Genomic DNA, 18565 nt, shown 5'->3' with positions numbered 1-18565 from the left:
GCTGTAATTTATGGACCTTGTGATACTCCTTTATAATTAGAATTATAAGTAATAGTTTCTACTATCATCCTGTTCCCAAAGCAGAGATTTCTATTATTTTTTCATATTTCTTCTTCCTCTTTTCTAGCCTGTCTATGTGTCAGATCAGTTAGAGATTATCTCCTACTTCTAAAACACTTGGAACAGGTCTTAGCCTGACTCTGAGCTGAGTTTATCCTTGGGATTCAGACATGTTGGGATATGTCTGTCAGATGGCGGGTAGCACCCACTATTTGGATATATTGGATTTTAAGGACTTAGCTCCCAGGGAGAAAACTCTAGGGAAGAGGGAATCAATAGAGCTGGGCCCAGTTACACAGCCTCAGTTGTCAGAGGGTAAGGTGAGTGAGCAAAGCATGATGTCTAAATTTGTTCCATACCAATCTCCCATGAAATCCTACTGCTACTTTGAGAGGGAGAGAAGGACGTGCAAGCTAAAAGGTCAAGTTGAAAAAGCTGTTTTCACTTTTAGAGCTTTTTTGGGATTCTGCAGTACAAATTGATCCACTTCTGGGCTTTCCCCACTGTTGGCTTAGATTTCAGCTTTCTTGGGTCTGGTTAGTTCATTACTAGTTGTCCATCTGCTATCTGATTTCCAAAATTTTGTGACTGGCACTTCCCCCATGTTCTTGTCTTTTTGGGTTTTTTATTATTATTATTTTAATCCTTTTAGTTTCATTTTGTGGGTATTTGGGAAGACAGCAAAGGTAACATGGGTTTAGTTTGCCTTTTTTTTTTTAACTGGGAGCATATCCAAAGTGTTTTTTATTTATATCTTTTAATTCTTTAAGGCTCAGGAAGAATTATCTGCTCTAAGACAAAAATCTACCCAAACCACAGTCCCCCATAATATTGTTAGTCTCATGGAAAAGGAAAAAGAACTTGCATTTTCTGACTTAAGAAGGATTACGGCAGAAAAGGAAGCTTTAAAAGAAAAGTTAAAAGTGAGTAACAAGATTGACTTATTTTTGAAAGGTAATTATTGAGAAAAAGGGAAATCTTTACATGTGTTTTCCTGTGAAGTAACTATTTAGAATGTACAACTAGATCAGGGGTTGACAAACAACAACACATGAGCCAAATCCAGACTACTGGGTTTTGAATGGCCTGTGTTCTAGGAGTGGTTTTTACATTTTTAAATTATTAGAAAAAATATCAAAAGAAGAATATTTCGTAACACATGAAAATTATGAAATTCAAATTTTATTATTGGTAAATGTTATTGGAATACTACACTCATTCATTTTTGTATTCTGTGTGGCTTCTTTGTGTGTGTGTGTGTGTGTGTGTGAGAGAGAGAGAGAGAGAGAGGAAGATTGTCCCTGAGCTAATATCTGTGCCAGTCTTCCTCTGTTTTGTATATGGGATGCCTCCACAGCATGGCTTGATGAGTGGTGTGTTGGTCAGTGCCCAAGATCCGAACCTGCAAACCCTGGGCCGCCAAAGAAGAGTTCACGAACTTCACCACTGTGCCACCAGGCTGGCCCTTGTGTGGCTTCTTTTGTGCTGCAATGACAGAGTTGAGTAGTTGCAAGAGACACTGTATGCCCCACAAAGCCTAAAATATTTATTATCTGGTAGAAAATAACCAGTCTCTAATCTCAATAGGAAATTCCTCGTGTGGAGGGAAATTTATCTTTTTTTTATAAAACAGCCTTATTGAGATATTCACATACCATACAGTTCACCTATTTAAAGTGTACGATTCAGTGGTTTTTAGTATATTCACAGACTTGTTCAACCATCACCACAGTCAATTTTAGAGCATTTTCATTATCTCAAAAAGAAACCCTGTACCCATTAACAGCCACCGTCCATTTCCCTCCAGCCGCCTCAGTTCTAGGCAGCCACTGCTCTACTTTCTGTCTATGGATTTGCCTATTCTGAACATTTCGTATAAATTGAATCATTCACTATGTGGATTTTTGGGTTTGTTTTTTTGTTTGTTTGTTTTTGCTGAGGAAGATTCACCCTGAGCTAACACACGTGCCAGTCTTCCTCTATTTTTTAGTATGTGGGCCACCAGCACAGCATTGCCACTAACAGAGCAGTGTAGGTCTGCACACAGGAACCACACCCAAGCCGCCAAAGCAGAGTGTGCTGAATTTAACCACTAGGCCACCAGGACTGACCCAGTATGTGGGTTTTGTATCTGGCGTCTCTCACTTAGTGTAATGTTTTCAAGGTTTGTCCATGTTGTAGTACGTATCAATACTTCATTCTTTTTTATTGTGGGATGATATTCCATTGTATGGATAGACAACATTTATCGTTTGGGTAGTTTCCACTTTTTGGCTGTTATGAATGATGGTGATATGAACATTCACGTACAACTTTTTGTGTGGATGTATGTTTTCATTTCTCTTGAGCATATACCTAGGTTCATATGACAACTGTATTTAACCATTTGAGCAACTACCAGGCTGCTTTCCACAGTTGCTGTACCATTTATATTCATACCAACAGTTCCAGTTTCTCCACATCCTCACCAACACTTGTTATTATCTGTCTTTTTTATTACTGTCATGCTGGTGGGTGTGAAGTAGTATTTATTGTGGTTTTGATTTGCATTTCCCTGCTGGTTAATGATGTTGAGCATCTTTTCATGTGCCTATTTGGCCATTTGTATATCTTCTTTGGAGAAATGTCTATTCAGATCCTTTGCCCATTTTTAAATTGAGTTATTTGTCTCATTATTGCTGAGTTGTAAGAGTATATATTCTTGATACAAGCCCCTGATCAGATATATGATTTGCAAATTCTTTGCCCCATTCTGTGGGTTGTCTTTTCATTTTCTTTATGGTGTCCTTTGAAGCACAAAAGTTTTTAATTTTTGTGAAGTCTAATTTACCTGTTTTTTCTTTTTTTTGCTTGTGTTTTTGGTGTCTTATCTAGGGGTGGTATTTTATATTTCCTTTTATAATCTCCAAAAAAATATATGTTAATATATATAAAGCAGTTAACAGTGCTCAGCAAATTATAAGAACTCAATATTGACTATTGTTACTATTATGGAGTCCATAGTTTATTTCCAATAAATGGTATTGAATTAATGCTTATAAATTAGTAGCTAAAATTAGGAATAAGAACATTTAAGCATTATGTGGGTAGTCTTTATGTCATAAAATTTTCACTTAAAATTCTACCCCAGCAGAATACCTTTTTTTTTTTTTTTTGCAGGAGAAGATTTATCCTTAGCTAACATCTGTTGCCAATCTTCCTCCTTTTTCTCCCACCCCAACCCCCAAAGCCCCAGTACGTAGTTGTGTATAGTTCTTCTGGTTCTTCTGTGTGAGCTGCCACCACACCGTGGCTACTGACAGACAAGTGGTGTGGTTCTGCGCCCGGGAACTGAACCCAGGCTGCTGAAGCAGAGCGTGCCAAAGTTTAACCACTAGGCCACCAGGGCTGGCTCCTAACAGAATACTTTTAATTGGGACCTTTTGGAATACTGCCTTCCAGAAAGTATTTTCTTATAAAAATAAGTGTTAAAATTACTAAATGGAAAACTTCTGTGCAATATGGCAGCTTTTAGCACAAGATTCATCCTTTTCCATATCTCTTGAAAGGACTGAGGAATGTAAAAATAGGATAAAAAATGCAGTAGTGCTGAAAACTCAGGAAAAGTGACATTCATATTACCAGAATCTTTCTGGATTGTAGGAGCTAGGATTTATGAGTTTACAATAGATTTTTTACTTAAAAGCTGAAGTGATCATCTCAATCCTTAAGCCTCCTCCAGTAGTTTCCTGTTATTCCACTTTCTACCCGATTGTCAAACCCAGGCGTTGTCACTGACTCCTGTCTCCCTGAAAGCTCGAATCTCTCAATTAATCACCAAGTCCTGTTGATACTACCTCTTGAATAATACTTAATATTTATTAAGCTCTTTCCATGTGGGAGGCTCTGTTCTAAGTGCTTTTTACATGGGCTGTCTCAGTAAATCTTCACAGTTGCCTTTTCGGATAGGTAATGCTTACAGATGTGGTCTCTGAGTTACAGTGAGTTTCAACAGTTTGCTCAAGATCACCTGGCTGTGCTGTCACAGAGAGTCCGGTCCCTGAGCTCATGTTGTTTTCTCTTGAATCTGTCTACTACTTTCCATTCCCCTGCTACCATCCCGTTCTGGCCATTGTTCCCTCTCAAGTGCATTAGTGTATTAGTGGCCCTTCAAGTCTGTAGTTCACACTGAAGTCAGAGCCGTCTTTCAAAGATATGAATCCGATCACATCATTTCCTATTTAAAATCTATAGCTGCTTTCAAGGACTTCAGTGATTGTCCCTTGCCTCCTTCAGGGTCTAGTTTCTTTCCCCACACTCATCTCCCCCTGTTCCTCACCCCTCATTTTCTCGTCTCTAGGCTTAATTGATTTTTTCTTGCTCCCAGCTTTCTACACAGGCTATTGAAAAATCCTTCACCCCTTCTCATCCCCCTGCCCAGCTAATTCTCTTCATCCTTTACAGCCAGGTTAAACCTCATGTCCTCAGACAGGAAATGAACCCTAAACTCTAGTTTCCCTTTTGATATGGTGCCGTAAAGTTCATATTCCTAGCAGAGTATTCATGGATTTTATTTTAATATCTCGTTTAAGGTTTGTCTTTTCTGCTAGGCTGTAGTATCTGTAATGTTAGAGACTTTATCCCTTTACACACTACTGTGTTCCTAACACCTTCCTTGGTGCTTGGTATATAGCTTGTACTCAATACTGGTTGAAGGATTTAATAAATGAAAACATGCGTACAGTACACTGACCCTTCGAACCAAATGTATAATCCAGACATCAGATATCTTTATTTATTTCTTTTTAATGAATAACGTAGATGGAAGTATGAATCTTCACTAGAAAAACTCTCAGGGAACATCAACTTACATCGCTTGTCCTGGACCAGCATCAGCAGGAGTTGGGAAAGATAATATAACCAAAAAAATAGCACTGTTATTAAGAGCACTTGTGGCAGTACTGTTGACCAGCCCGTTCTTGAAACTCTGGTCTCTTTTACCGCCCTGTAGTATTGTTTCCTGTGTCTTTCTGATCTCATCCTTTCCCCGTTTACACTCTGTCCCTCTCACATCTCTTCTCATGAGGGCATACTCCTGAGCTTGCTTAACCTGCCATTCCCCTTTTATAGTTGTGCTAATGGATTGATCCGTATAAATCTCTATAAATGAATTCATACCAATCTGTGTCTTCTGTTACAGTCACATATGGAGGTAGAGCGTAAAAGATGAGAACCTGTTGTGCTTTTTATTCCAACCAAAAGCATCATTTTTGTCAAATGCCTAATTTTCTTTCTAAAACATTTCTATGTCATAAAAAGACAAATAGAGTAGTACAGTAGACTTGCATTGGTTACTTTGGTAATTTTGTTTTATTATCTGAAATGAGTGAACGTCTTCTATAAAATTCTCTTTCAGAATCTCCAGGAAATGAATCTTTTTGGAGCATCAGAATTAGAGAAAACTATTCAACATTTGACATGTGTTAATCACCAGGTAATTTACCAAATTGGATGTGGGATATAATTTGTTCTATGAATGACTATTTCAATTTTAGTTTTAATATGCTGTGTTTTTAAAAGTTTGAAATAGTATGCTGGAGAAGCTGTGTGACAGTGGTCAGCAGTGTGTGCTCTGAAGGCTCACTGCTTGGGTTCAGATCCATCTCTGACACCTCTTATCTGTAGGCAAGTTACTTAAACTTTCTATCCCTCAGTGTCTTTATTTATGAAATAGGAATGGTGCTCGCACTTACTTCTTAGGGTTTTTGTGAAGATTAAGTGAGTTAATATGGGTCAAGAACTTAGAAGAGTCATGACACGTTGTAAGCACTCAGTAGGTGTTAGCTGTGGTTATTGTTTTGTTCTTGTTTAAAAATCATGTAATACAGACATAGAATAAAAAATGAAATTCATTTTCATTCCTTATTGCTCTCTCTAGAGATAGGATTTTTTTTTTTTTTTTGAGGAAGATTGGCCCTGAGCTAACATACACCACCAATCCTCCCCTTTTTGCTGAGGTAGACTGGCCCTGAGCTAACATCCGTCCCCATCTTCCTCTACTTTATATGTGGGATGCCTGCCACAGCATGGCTTGACAAGTGGTGCATATGTCTGCACCCGGGATCTGAACCAGTGAACCCCAGGCTGCTGAAGTGGAACATGTGAATTTAACCACTGCGTCACTGGGCCAGCTCCTAGAGATAGGATTTTTAACAAATTGGTATGTGTTCTGACAGTCTTTTTTTTCTCCCTCTGTTTCATTTTGACTAGTTTCCTTTACTGTGTCTTCACTGTTTTATTGTCTACTAATACCGTTATCTGTTTCTATCAACTTTGGGTCAATTTATTTTTTTTTTTCCCCTGTGTCATCTTTTCCTACTTTTTGCATGCCAGGTAACTTTAGATTGGATATCAGACATTGTGAATTTTATCTTCTTGGTTGCTGGATAGCTTGTATTCCTCTAAATACTCCTGAGGTTTGTTTTGGGATACAGTAAAGTCAGGTGGAAATAGCTTAGTCCTTGTAGTTTGCTTTTAAGTTTCATTAGGTGGGACCAGAGTAGCATTTAGTCTCAGATTAATTTTTTTGTTTCGCTACTGAGGTAAAGCCCTTTTGAGTACTACGTGTTGCCCCATGAATTATGAGGTTTTCAAGTGACCTGTGGGAACAGGAATTATTCCTGGCCCTGCATGAGCCCTGAGTAGTGTTCCCTCTAATTCTTTGATGGCGCTTGCCCTGGCCTTGGGCCCCCTGTACAGGTCTCTGGAGCTCTCACTCTGTGCAGCTCTCCTCCAGTGTCTGCCCTGCAGCCTCTAACTGCCTTGGCCTCCCTTGATCTCAGTCCTGTCTCCTGAACTTAGGGGAACCACCAGGCTCCACCTGGGTTCCTTTCCCTGTGCCACAGCCTGGAAACTCCTCAGGCAACCAACTGGAGCAATCCTAGGGCTCATCTCATTTGTTTCCTGTCTCTCAGGGGTCACTGTTCATCATTGCCTCATGCCCAGTGTCTTGAAACCATTGTTTTGTATGTTTTGTCCCATGTTTTAGTTATTTCAGGTAGAAGGGTCCTGTCACTCCAGCTTGCCCAGAAGCTGAAAGTGAGAATTAGTGAACTGGAAAATATATCTGAAGTACTAGAAGTCATTAGAAAAAGACTAGGTGATGGAAAGTATAAAATAATTTAAAGCCTTAGAGAATAAAGTGGGAAAATCTAACATATATTTAGTCAAAATTCTAGGAGAATATAATAGAATATGAAGGCAGTATTTGAAGAGATAATGACAATTTTCTAGGTATTATCAAAACACAGGAATCCTCTGATTCAGAATGCAAGGTGAATTTTGGTGGTATGACAAATTCCAAGCAAGATAAATAAGAGGAAAATCCATACCATTTTAATAGTGATAAATAATACAAGATACCTATGTATAAAATTTACAGGATCTTTATAGAAAATATTATACAACTTTGTTGAAAGACATTAAAGAAGACCTAAATAAGTGGAGAGAGATATCAGGTTTATAAAAAAGGTGACAGATACCATGTTTATAAAAAGAATGTAAGTTCTCCCCAAATTGAGTTATAGAGTTGATTGTAGTTACAGCTGAAATCCTAAGAAGGTGATTGTGTGTATGTGTGTGATCGAGAGAGAGAGAGAGAGAGAGAAAATTGACAATAGATTTTAACTACATGGCAGCAAGGAATTGAGAATCACGAAGAAATTTTACAGAAGAACAAGATGTGGAACTTGTCCTACCAGATGTGAAGGCTTTGGAATCAGTGATTAAGATAGGGTGGTAGTGCACAGGGACTAAGAGAGAATGAAAGAGATTAAAACCGGAATTAAGAGAGATGAAACCCAGTAGAGAGCAAACCAGAAACCCACAAATATATGGAAACTTGATAGATAAAGGGCTCAGATCAATGGGGCAAGGAAAGATTGTTCAGTAATTCTTTCTGGGATAATTGGCTATTCATATATATATATATATATAAAAGAAGAATTGAATCCTACTTCAAATATACCATACTCTAAAATCAGTTCGAGGTTATTTGCAGCCTTGAATGTTCAAGAAATAACTACAGTTTTTGAAAGAAAATACGGGAGAAAAATTTTTTGATCTTGGAGAAATAATAATAGCAGTCATTTGCATAGCATTTACTATGTGTCAGGTACTTTTCTCACTATTTTATATATATTATTTTAATTCTCACGACAACCGTATGAAGTAAATGCTAGTATTCTCCTCATTTCACAGGTAAGGAAACTAGGGCACAGGGCATGCTTGCCTGAGATCACACAGGGGTCTAGCACCAGGGTGGGTGCTCCGAAACAAGACGCAAATAAGTTTATTCTTTTAAAGAAAACATGTGTCAGTGGGACCACATTGACAAGAACATCTGTGTTTATCGAATAGCCATAAATTGAAAAGACAAGCCACTAATTGAGAGAACAACTTGCTACACATTTAACCTAAAAAAAAACTTGACAGAAAACGTGAACTGACACTTCGCGGCAGAAGAAATTACAAACTGTTAATAAACATAAGAAGATCTACCTCAGTAATAGGGGAAATGCAAATTAAAACCACAGTAAAAGCATTCCATATCCATCAGGTCATCAGAAATTAACAAGTTATAACAAGTATCACTGGCGAGTATGTGTAGCTTCTGGGAGTGCAAGCTGGTACATTTTTGGAGAATAATTTGGCATTGTCTAGTAAAGGCATACCCTGTGAGCCAGCAATTCCATTTCTACATATGTACCTGGATGGAGGTCAGCAAACCCTGGCCCCGGGACCAAATCTGACCGCCAGTCTGCTTTTACAGTGAAGTTTTTGTTGGAACACAGCCATGCTCACTTGTTACGCATTGCCTCTGGCTGTTTTTACGTTACAACAGAGTAGCAGAAACAGACCATAGGGCTCACAAAACCTAAAATATTTGTGCACTGGCAGAAAATGAAAAACAGTCTAGATGTCAGTTGTGAGGAAGATAGATAGATGGTGGTAATTCATACGATGGAGTGTTATAGAGCAGCGAAAATGAATGAAGAGTAGCTGCAAACATCAGCATGCGTGAATCTTACAAATGTAACATCGAAGAAAACATGCAGTGTGAGTCCACTTGTGTAGAGTTCAGAAACATGCAAACCAGAACGGTGTATTGTTTAGGGAGTGGGACAAATGTGGTACAGGAAGGAAGGAAGAAGTGAGAAGTGCAGGATTCAGGCTAGTGCTTACCGTGGGCAGGGTTGGAGGATGTGATTGGAGATTGCCCACGAGTAGTTTCAAAGGTTCACGTACTACTTTTTTAAGCCAAGTGGTGGATGCACAAATGTTCATTTTTAAAATTCTTTATACTGTACATGTACTGGTGTTTGTATAAAATGTATCTAAGGAATTCTGAAAGGTTTTTAAAACCAGTTTCCTTTCCCACCTCACTATCTCCAGAACTACTACCCACAACTCTCAACTCTTTGTCCTGGTGTGTGCTCCCTGTTTCTAAACAATGTGCTTGTGCTGCTTCGTCTTACGTTGCTGATTTAAGATTACTTAGTGAATTTCCCCTATGGTAGATGACACCTTAGCACTCCTCCTCCTTCTTCCCCCGTTACCTCAACATGGTTTTATTACGTATTTTGCTTGCTTTAGCAGTTATTGTTTATAGTATCATGACTTCTAGTGGTTTGTGGCTCAGCCAAGTGGGACAGTACTACTCTTGCCTTTTTTCTTGTAGATTTTTTTCCTGGAGTTAATAATGTTAATAATGTTTTGTTTTATTTCATTTTTTATTACTTTTTTGTTTTTCATTGAACACTTTGCTATTTTTTGTCAAGAATTCCAACGTCTCTGCCACATGTCTTTTAATATTTTTGAGTATTCAAACCTATCTGTTCTGTTTTTCGCTCCCTGAAGACCCCCTTTCTTGGGCTTTCCGTCATCTTGTTCCATTGCGGACTGTCTCTCTCCGTAGCTGTCCTCATAAGACTTTCCCTGTCCCCCTCTTCTGTGTTGAATCTCATGTTTTCTTCTTTCTGGCTCTGTTCCTTCTTTCTGGTGTAGCACCTTCTCCAGCAATTTCATGAAAAAGAATTTGTGGGAGGAAATGTTTTCTGGTACTCTACTTGTCTAAAAATGTCTATATATAGCTTTTATACTTGATTTATGATTTCGCTTAGGTATATGGAAATCTAGATTGGATAATTATTTTCACTAAAAAATTTGAATACTGTCCTCCACTGTCTTTTAACTTTGAGATGTTTGATGCTATTCTGTTCCCTCGTCCTTTGTACATGACATGTTTTTATTTCTGAAAAGCTTTGGGATTTTCTCTTTATCTCTTATTTTCAGTTTCTTGGATATTTACTATACTCTTGTATTTTTTCTATCTGGAACTTTCAGTAGTTGGTTGTAGACCTCCTGAGGTGATCTGAGGTTCTTAGTCTTTCTCCCTTATTTTGTCTTTGACTTTTCACTCTACTTTCTGGGAGATTTCTTCCTTTATCTTTGAACCCTTCTATTGATTTTTTTTTTCTTTTTTTTAGTTTTAGTTATATCTTTGATTTCCAAGAAAACTTTCTAGAAAGAGGTGGGAAATATCTGGGGTGTTGTGAGGGTTTCAGTATATAGACTTTCAGCCAATCTCCTTGTTGAATTCTGCTCCTGACCCCCCCACCACCACTTGGTGCCTCCATGTGTTGAGCTTCTTCAGGGTAAATTAGCTGGCTTCTCATTGCTATTCCCTGTTGTGGTCACTTTACACCAGTGGTTCTCAACCATGGGCATTTCTGCCTCCTAGGAGATGTTTGGCAGTATCTAGAGAATTTTTCATTGTCACAAGTAGGAGAAAGGTGCTTCTCATATCTAGAAGGTAGAGGCCAGGGATGCTGCTAAACATCCTGCAATGCACAATGCACAGGACAGCCCCCAGTAAAGAATTATCTTGCCTCAAATGTCAGTAGTTCCTAGGTTCAGAAACTCTGCTTTAGATTGTATTTTTCTTCTACTCTGAGTCACTTTTCCATCTTCTCTTTATCTTCTACAAATTATTGAAGTCACCTGTCCACACTTGTTTTCTTTCTTGTTCTCTATGTCCTGATGAGTGTATATATTACGTTTGTATTCCTTTACTGTCATTTTAGCACTGTTTCCAGAGGGAGGGAAAATAAAATGAGTGTGGTCAGTCTACAGTTTTAACTGGAAGACTTACGTTTGTCACTAGTATTTCTTTGTTTTGCATTTTGTATATAGATCATTATTCCATCTAGAATTTATTTTTGTATATAAATAAAATAGAAATCTAGCTATTTTTTTCCTTCAATGAGTGGCTGTCTCAACTTTTTTTTTTTTTTTTTGGTGAGGAAGATGGGCGCTGAGCTAACATCTGTTGCCAGTCTTCCTCTTTTTGCTTGAGAAAGATTGTCCTTGAGCTAACATGTGTGCCAATCTTCCTCTATGTTTTGTATGTGGGATGCTGCCACAGCATGGCTTGACAAGCAGTGTGTAGGTCCATGCCTGGGATCTGAACCCGCAAACTCTGGGCTGCCAAAGCGGAGTGCACAAACGTAGCCACTACACCACCAGGCTGGCCCCCCAACTCTATTTCTGAAAAGATCATTTTTTTCCCACTTCCCTAAAATGCTACCTTTTCTAAATTTACATCTGTGTGCATGTATTTGCTTGTCCATTTCTCTGTGAAATCCACACTTTTAATTACCGTAGCTTTCTAATTTATTTTGATATAAGACAAGTCTACCTGCATTCCTTTGCCCCCCAAATTTTTCCTGTTTTTTTTCTTACCTTTCTTTTTTCCTAAATGAATTTTAGAATGAAATCTAAGCCACCCCTTTTATTTAAAAAAGATTCTGTTAAGATTTTTGTTGCAATTTCATTGAATTTACAACTATTTCAGGAAATTTTAATACATTTCCAATATTGTGTTCCCATTCAGAAACATGGTGTGTCTTTACATTAAGTCAGATAATGTTTTATGCCCTTCAGTAAATTTTTAGTTTATAAGTCTTGCCCATTTTGTGTTTGAGTTAGAGTATTTTCTGCTCTGATTTTTCTTCACTTCAGTCCTATCTACTTAACTGTTTTTTAGAAATTCCTCAAAATTTTTACCCTGCTAATGGTTTCCCTTTCTGTTTGCATTGCTATTATAGATATATTCTTTTCTTCCTTACTTCCTTTCCTTCTTTTTCTGTGTATCTTTTCTTTTATTTCCATGGTAATGAGGAGGAGAGATAAATGTAAATAAATGTTTGTGCCCATTGTGACATCTAAAACCCAAAGTGTACACGTGGCTTTTAAAGTATTTTAAGTAAATCTAATTTATTTCCTTAGTTTTCTTCCAGAAATATTATTAAAGAGTGCTTAAGGAAAACAAAATTGACATATATACCTATTAATTTTTTAAATTTAAATTATAGCTTGAAAGTGAAAAATGTGAATTAAAGTCTAAAATGTTAATAATGAAAGAAACAATAGAATCATTAGAGAACAATGCACTACTCCAAGCTCAAAAACTTAGCCATGTGGCTGGTGACTCATCTCATCAGAAAACAGAGATGAACTCACTTAGGTAAGTTTATTGACAGTTTTGTTATTTCACTCCTGGGAATGAGTTTGTGGCTGTGTAAGGTTCATAACAGTGGCTGTTTGGACTAGGCCTTTGAGTGGTAATTCCCAAAGTTGGCCTTGCAGTAGAGTCACCTGGGGAACTTTTGAAAAGTATGGATTTAGGGGCTAGTCTCTGGAGGTTCTTGTTCACGGAGTGAATCTGGGTAGGTTTTGAGTATCTATTTTTTAAGACTTTCACAGATTGATATGATTGCAGGCCATTTTTTATACCTACCACCTTCAGAAATTTCACCAACACATACTTAGATCATTTGTACTCCATAGTCTAGGATTGCCGAAAGCTACAGAATTTTTTGCTACATATGTCATTGCCCTTCTCTTTCCTTTTTCAAAGAAATGTAAAATCAGAATATTCATATACAGTGTCTAAAAAGGTGATGTGTCTGAAAAATGGTAAGAAGGTCAGTGTAGAAATAAGCTGCATCTCCAGGTTGCGGTGAGTCAGGTTGTGAAGCTCTTGGTATGACAACTGAGTATGTTTGCATTTTACCTTATGAACATGGAGAACAGACAGAAATCTTTAACCAAAAGGGTGACATGAGCAGCATGTCTTTTAGGAAGTGAACTCTGCCAGAAATAAGGAAGATAGACTTGGAGTCTTGAGAGACTGATGGCAAACAGTGGGGACCATGTGTCTGGACTGAAACAGTGGCAATGAACTTGGAGAACAGAGGCCACATTTAGGAAAAATTTCTTACATAAAATCAAAAGGATTAGATGACTTACATGGAAATGAGAGAAAGATAGTACTGCAGAACGTTTACCTTAGGAGAGTGGGTTGTTGGCTAGACATTGGTCAATTTAGAATACAGACTCTAGGAAACAAAAAGTCAACAAAGTTAGGTGTTTTCTGGACTAGGAAGCTGCAATAAATAAAAAGATACTGAAGGTCAGAAGAAGGGGATCACTCTTAAGAATCAGAGGAGGGGCCGGCCCCCTGGCTGAGTGGTTACGTTCGCGCACTCCGTTGTGGCGGCCCAGGGTTTCGCTGGTTCGGATCCTGGATGCAGACATGGCACTGCTTGTCGGGCCACATTGAGGCGGCATCCCACATACCACAACTAGAGGGACCTGCAACTAAGACATACAACTATGTACCGGGGGGATTTGGGGAGATAAAGCAGAAAAAAAAAGATTGACAACAGTTGTTAGCTCAGGTACCAATCTTAAAAAAAAAATAAAAAAGGAGGATTGGTGGCAGATGTTAGCTCAGGGCTAATCTTCCTAAAAAAAAAAGTGAAAAGAAGAAAAAAAGAATCAGAGGAAATATTTCTCCTAAATTACTTTTGCAGTAAAATCAAAAAAAGATTTTCAGATGTCAACAGGACACTGCATATGTGAAACTAAATCAGTCGTGAAGTAGTAACAACTTGTGATCAAAAAGGATTATAGCGATGATGATTAGAAAAAAGATTGAGAAATTAAAACTGAAAGAGTTAGTGAACAGTAGAATGGATATTTCAGAAAACTGAGTCTGAAATAGAGAACAAACTCAAGAAATTCACCTAGAATTCAGAACTCAGAATGGTGAAAAGAAATAATGAGAGAAAACACACAGATCTAATATACACAAAATTGTGAAAATACATAGTAAAATAAATGGCAGAATTGAAAATCAAAGGAATAATTAGGAGAAGAAAGGTCTCAGACAGCGTTCGTAAGGAGTCCCTGATTATCAAACAAACAATGAAATAAGACCAAGAGCTAAATGTGTCCATTTGGTTAAGGAATACTGTATTAATTAGGGACTAATACAGGGCATCTCCAATTTTTGCTCTTTTGCTGCTCTGCCTACAAGTCTTGATAAGTTAGTCTTTAGGAAGAACTAAGATGGAAGCTGCTTTTTTCCCTTTTTTTTTTTTTTTTTTTGCAAGTACTGTGTACATCCTAGGAAAGAAACCAGCCTCTCTTCTTCTAGTTCATGTCTATATGCTCCAGTGTATGGATACCATGGTATGTTGCTGTCAGCCAGAAATAGTCACCCGTTATTAGTCTGCCCTTTTCTTTTTGTGTCCCGCTGGCTGGATCTGGCATTTAATCCATTTTGCTTTTTCCTTCAGACTATAGCCACAACTCCCCTTTCCTTTCCTCGCAGGAGTCCCTTTCCAGTCTTAGAAGGCAGAGCTTTCAGTGCCCTCTCTAGGTCACCTGGCCTACAGCCCCTTTGGCGTTTTCTTTGTTGTTATACTCATACCCTTTTCTCTTGTGAGCTCAATCTGCTACTTCCCTCACCTAGGAGTGATTCAGTCACTATGTTATAGGAAGGGATTGTGAGAATTTTTTCTCTACCTTGTATAACCTGGAGAAATTGTGTGATTCCATAGCTTTGTTTAGCTCTGACAGAAAAATCTGACTTATCTTGTCTGAGGAAGGTGTATCAGTCACATTCTCCATCTCGGTATACGTTGTTAGAACCGTGAGTTCAAACCTTCAGGTCCAAACCCAAAGCTGAACCCAGTACAAACCATAATACCAAGCTCCCTGTGGCAATAGCAGTGCTATCTAAACTGTGTGCCACTTTCTATATGGTTAATAGAGATCTTGTTACCCCTTTAATCACAGGAAGTTCTCTTTCCCTTGACATGAGGACATTTAAGAAGCTGACAGACAGCTGAAGCATATGTTCCTTTCCGTCTACCTGGTGGACCCATCTTCTCTTTCCCTTCCTGAGTTGGGCATTTTTCATCAAATTTCAGTGCCACCAAACAGTCTTTTCTTTATCAGCCAGTCTCTAATTATCCAAATAGAGGCTCTTTGGTCTGATTTCTTGGTGCGGCACCAGAGGACCTAATACAAAATCTTACTTTATAACCATGTGTAAAGTTAAATAAATGACTGTTGTTTTTCTTGAATTTTAGCATTTAATGAGATCTGGCGTTTTATGCCCCAAATCAAAACTCCATAATGCTATAAAGCAATTTTGCTCTACCCTGGAACGATGGTCCATTCATCCCTCAGAGCATTGCTGGCCAGCTTCTAGAGCCGGGGTCGGTCATCTTTTTCTGTAAAGGGACAGAGAGTCAATATTTTAGACTGAGGGGCATACAGTTTCTGTTGCACCTACTCAACCCCATCTTTGTAGCACAAAAGCAGCAGTAGACAACATGTAAATGAAGGAGTATAGTTGTGGTCAATACAACTTTATGCACACTGAGATTTGAACTTCATATAATTTTCAAATGTCACAAAATATTAATCTTTTGAATTTCTTTTTAATCATTTAAACATGTAAAATGTGCCAGCCCGGTGGCACAGCGATAAAGTGCGCACTTTGCACTTCGGCGGCCCAGGGTTCGCCGGTTCGGATCCCGGGTGTGGACATGGCACCACTTGGCAAGCCATGCTGTGGTAGGCGTCCCACATATAATGTAGAGGAAGATGGGCACGGATGTTAGCTCAGGGCTAATCTTCCTCAAAAAAACAAAACATGTAAAACAATTCTTAGCTCTTAGATCTTACAGAAACAGGTAGCAGGCCATAGTTTGCCAACCCCCGTTCGAGCATAGTTTCCAGCCCAGTTAGACAACTAACTTTTCTCAACCACATAGTAAACAGCCATCATCCTCACAACCACTAGCTGTAAGGCTCTAAACGCTTAGATTCCTGCAGCTGCTAATACCCTCAGACTGTTTTCAGTTCACCTTGAGTTATTTGTATATCTTCTTGAAAACTAAAGGGTTATAACTTATCCAGGATCAAATAAATGCGTTAGCAGATTTTCCTGGAAAGGGCCCATAAACTCTAATTAGAGTTATTATGGCAATAGATATCAATTGTTACAGTAGGATTTGTCTAAGTGTATTCAGAAAACGAAATATAACTGGTCTCCTTTGAGAAGCATTTATTTGTTAAGGGGATTGAGATCCATTTTGGATAAGGAGGCTCCTAGATTCCTTAGGATGCCTAAGAACTATCTTCTGGGCATACCTAACATTTTTCTACCAAGACAGGAAGAGGAGGTAGGGCCCTGAGTGAGGACAGCTCAGCTCATGGAGCTGGCCTTGAAAGGGCCAAGGGAACTAGGACCACCAGATACAAATTATCATCCATTTGCAGAAGGGTAAAAGAAAAGCCAATCCTGATCCTTTTTCCCTGTCTGGCTCACCAACAGATGATGCTTAGTAGTAGCCATTCTCAGTTAGTGATGGGCCATAACCATCAACTCCTGGAAACATCTAAAATGAAACAGAGATACCATATCAGCCTCTCTTTCCTCTAACAGACCATTAAAATTTCAAACCTACTCCTCTTAAATGGAGCTTCAGCTTCGTTTTAGAACTTGAACACTTCTTATGAGTAAAGGACCCTTTGAGATGCTGTCTTTTTAAGCATATACTCAATCATGAAGGAAAGTAATTACTTTTGCCCCCTAAAATGAAAGCATGCATACCTGCATGTAATGTAATGTAACAGGAATTTGAGGCTCAGAGAGATGGTCCTATGCAGTCACATGGCTACTAAGTAGAGAGCTAGGACTTTGATTCTAAAGTTAAGTTTATTGCTTCACTTTGATGGAAAGTCATCACTTCTCTTTTCTATTTTTATGGCACTTTTGAAACTACAAAATTGGTCCATTTTTTCCTAACAACTTAGTTCTCAAGACTTCCTTTTCAAACACCATGACAAATAATATGGTAGTCACTCAGTTTTCTTCTCTGTGAACTGTATGCTTCAGTTCTTTCATTAAGAAGACTTTGTCTTAGGAGCAATACTTCTGTCAGAAAAGTTATATCCAAGGTCTGATATAGAATCTCTGTTGTCCCCTTCCTTGTCTGCACCAGATTATGAAAAGGTAAAGCTATTCTTAGGACTCATCGAGGTCCTCGTGTATATGTACAATCAATCAAGATGGTATCCTGCCTTCCTTTCTCAATCCTACTTTCATTAGGAATTAACCCTAGTTGTGAACTTACATGTAAGGAGATCTTTACATTTCTACTTAGGATTTCAGGCACTGCCAACTACTCAGTGTCCTTCATTAGGGACTCTGTGGGCCGTTCCATTTTTTAAAGGACTCTATAGCTTACTGGCGGACATTTCCCTTCCACGTAGAGGGATGTTGGTCTCCCTGAATTCTTCATGGAAGGCAATGTGATGTAGTAGAAAAACATTGATACCAGGTCAGACTAGCTTGGATTTGCATATTTTCTTTGCCTTAATAGCATTGTCACCTGGGACAGGTTATTAGTTATTTATTTCTATAAAATTGGGATAACAGTTCTAATTGTGGAACTGTTCTAGGAATAAATGAGCTAATGTTTATAAAGAATCAATACAATGAATGTTAGCTTTCTTCTTTCTCTACTCCCTGTAGTTAATCCCTCAGAACAATAGCTGTAGCTTTTAGGAACAGCTTGAATACAGTGAAGTCCCCTAGACCTCACGGTAATTTTATGAAATAAAATACTTGAACGTAGAGTCTTTCTCACTTGGTTGTGTTTGGTTGTGAAAGTCTAAAGAAGTCGGTCTCAACTTGACTTTCCTCCCTACCTCTGGGTCATCACTCACTTGCTATTAGAGCAGTCAGGGTAACGTCTTTTGTCTTTGAGTTGTTACGGGCTGTCAGGTTGGCTCCGACTCCTGACAGGCCACACTGTCCTGTCCTCAACAGTCCTCCTCAGCTCCTGTAGACTCAGCCTAAGGCTCTTTTATGGAGTCCGTCCATGTCATATTTGGTCTTCCTCTTTTCCTGCTGCCTTCTACTTTCTGAGCATTATCGTCTTTCCCAAAGAATCCTGCTTTCTCCTGATGTGCCCAAGGTAGGAGAGCCTCAGTTTTATCATTTTTTCCTCCAGCGATAGTTCAGGCTTAATTTGCTCTAGGACCCCCTTGTTTGTCTTTCTGGCAGCCCAGGGTACCTGTAGAGCTCTCCTCCAACACC

At 38.6% G+C, this 18565-nt stretch overlaps 1 protein-coding gene across 4 annotated transcripts in view; it reads left to right on the top strand.

Moving 5' to 3' along the window:
• The window catches only part of CEP135 (centrosomal protein 135), a 72671-nt gene that overhangs the window by 30261 nt on the left and 23845 nt on the right, over positions 1–18565 (top strand). For all 4 annotated transcript variants that reach the window (XM_023638070.2, XM_070263795.1, XM_070263796.1 and 1 more), the window contains exons 13-15: positions 831–983; positions 5456–5533; positions 12474–12625. In XM_023638070.2, the coding sequence (XP_023493838.1) occupies positions 831–983; positions 5456–5533; positions 12474–12625 (383 nt within the window). The remainder of the gene's footprint in view (positions 1–830; positions 984–5455; positions 5534–12473; positions 12626–18565) is intronic.

The sequence above is a fragment of the Equus caballus genome, chromosome 3 (genome assembly GCF_041296265.1).
Source record: "Equus caballus isolate H_3958 breed thoroughbred chromosome 3, TB-T2T, whole genome shotgun sequence".
NCBI lineage: Eukaryota > Metazoa > Chordata > Mammalia > Perissodactyla > Equidae > Equus > Equus caballus.
The sequence above is the reverse complement of the archived record's forward strand: the minus strand, read 5'-3'. Positions and strand labels throughout refer to the sequence as shown.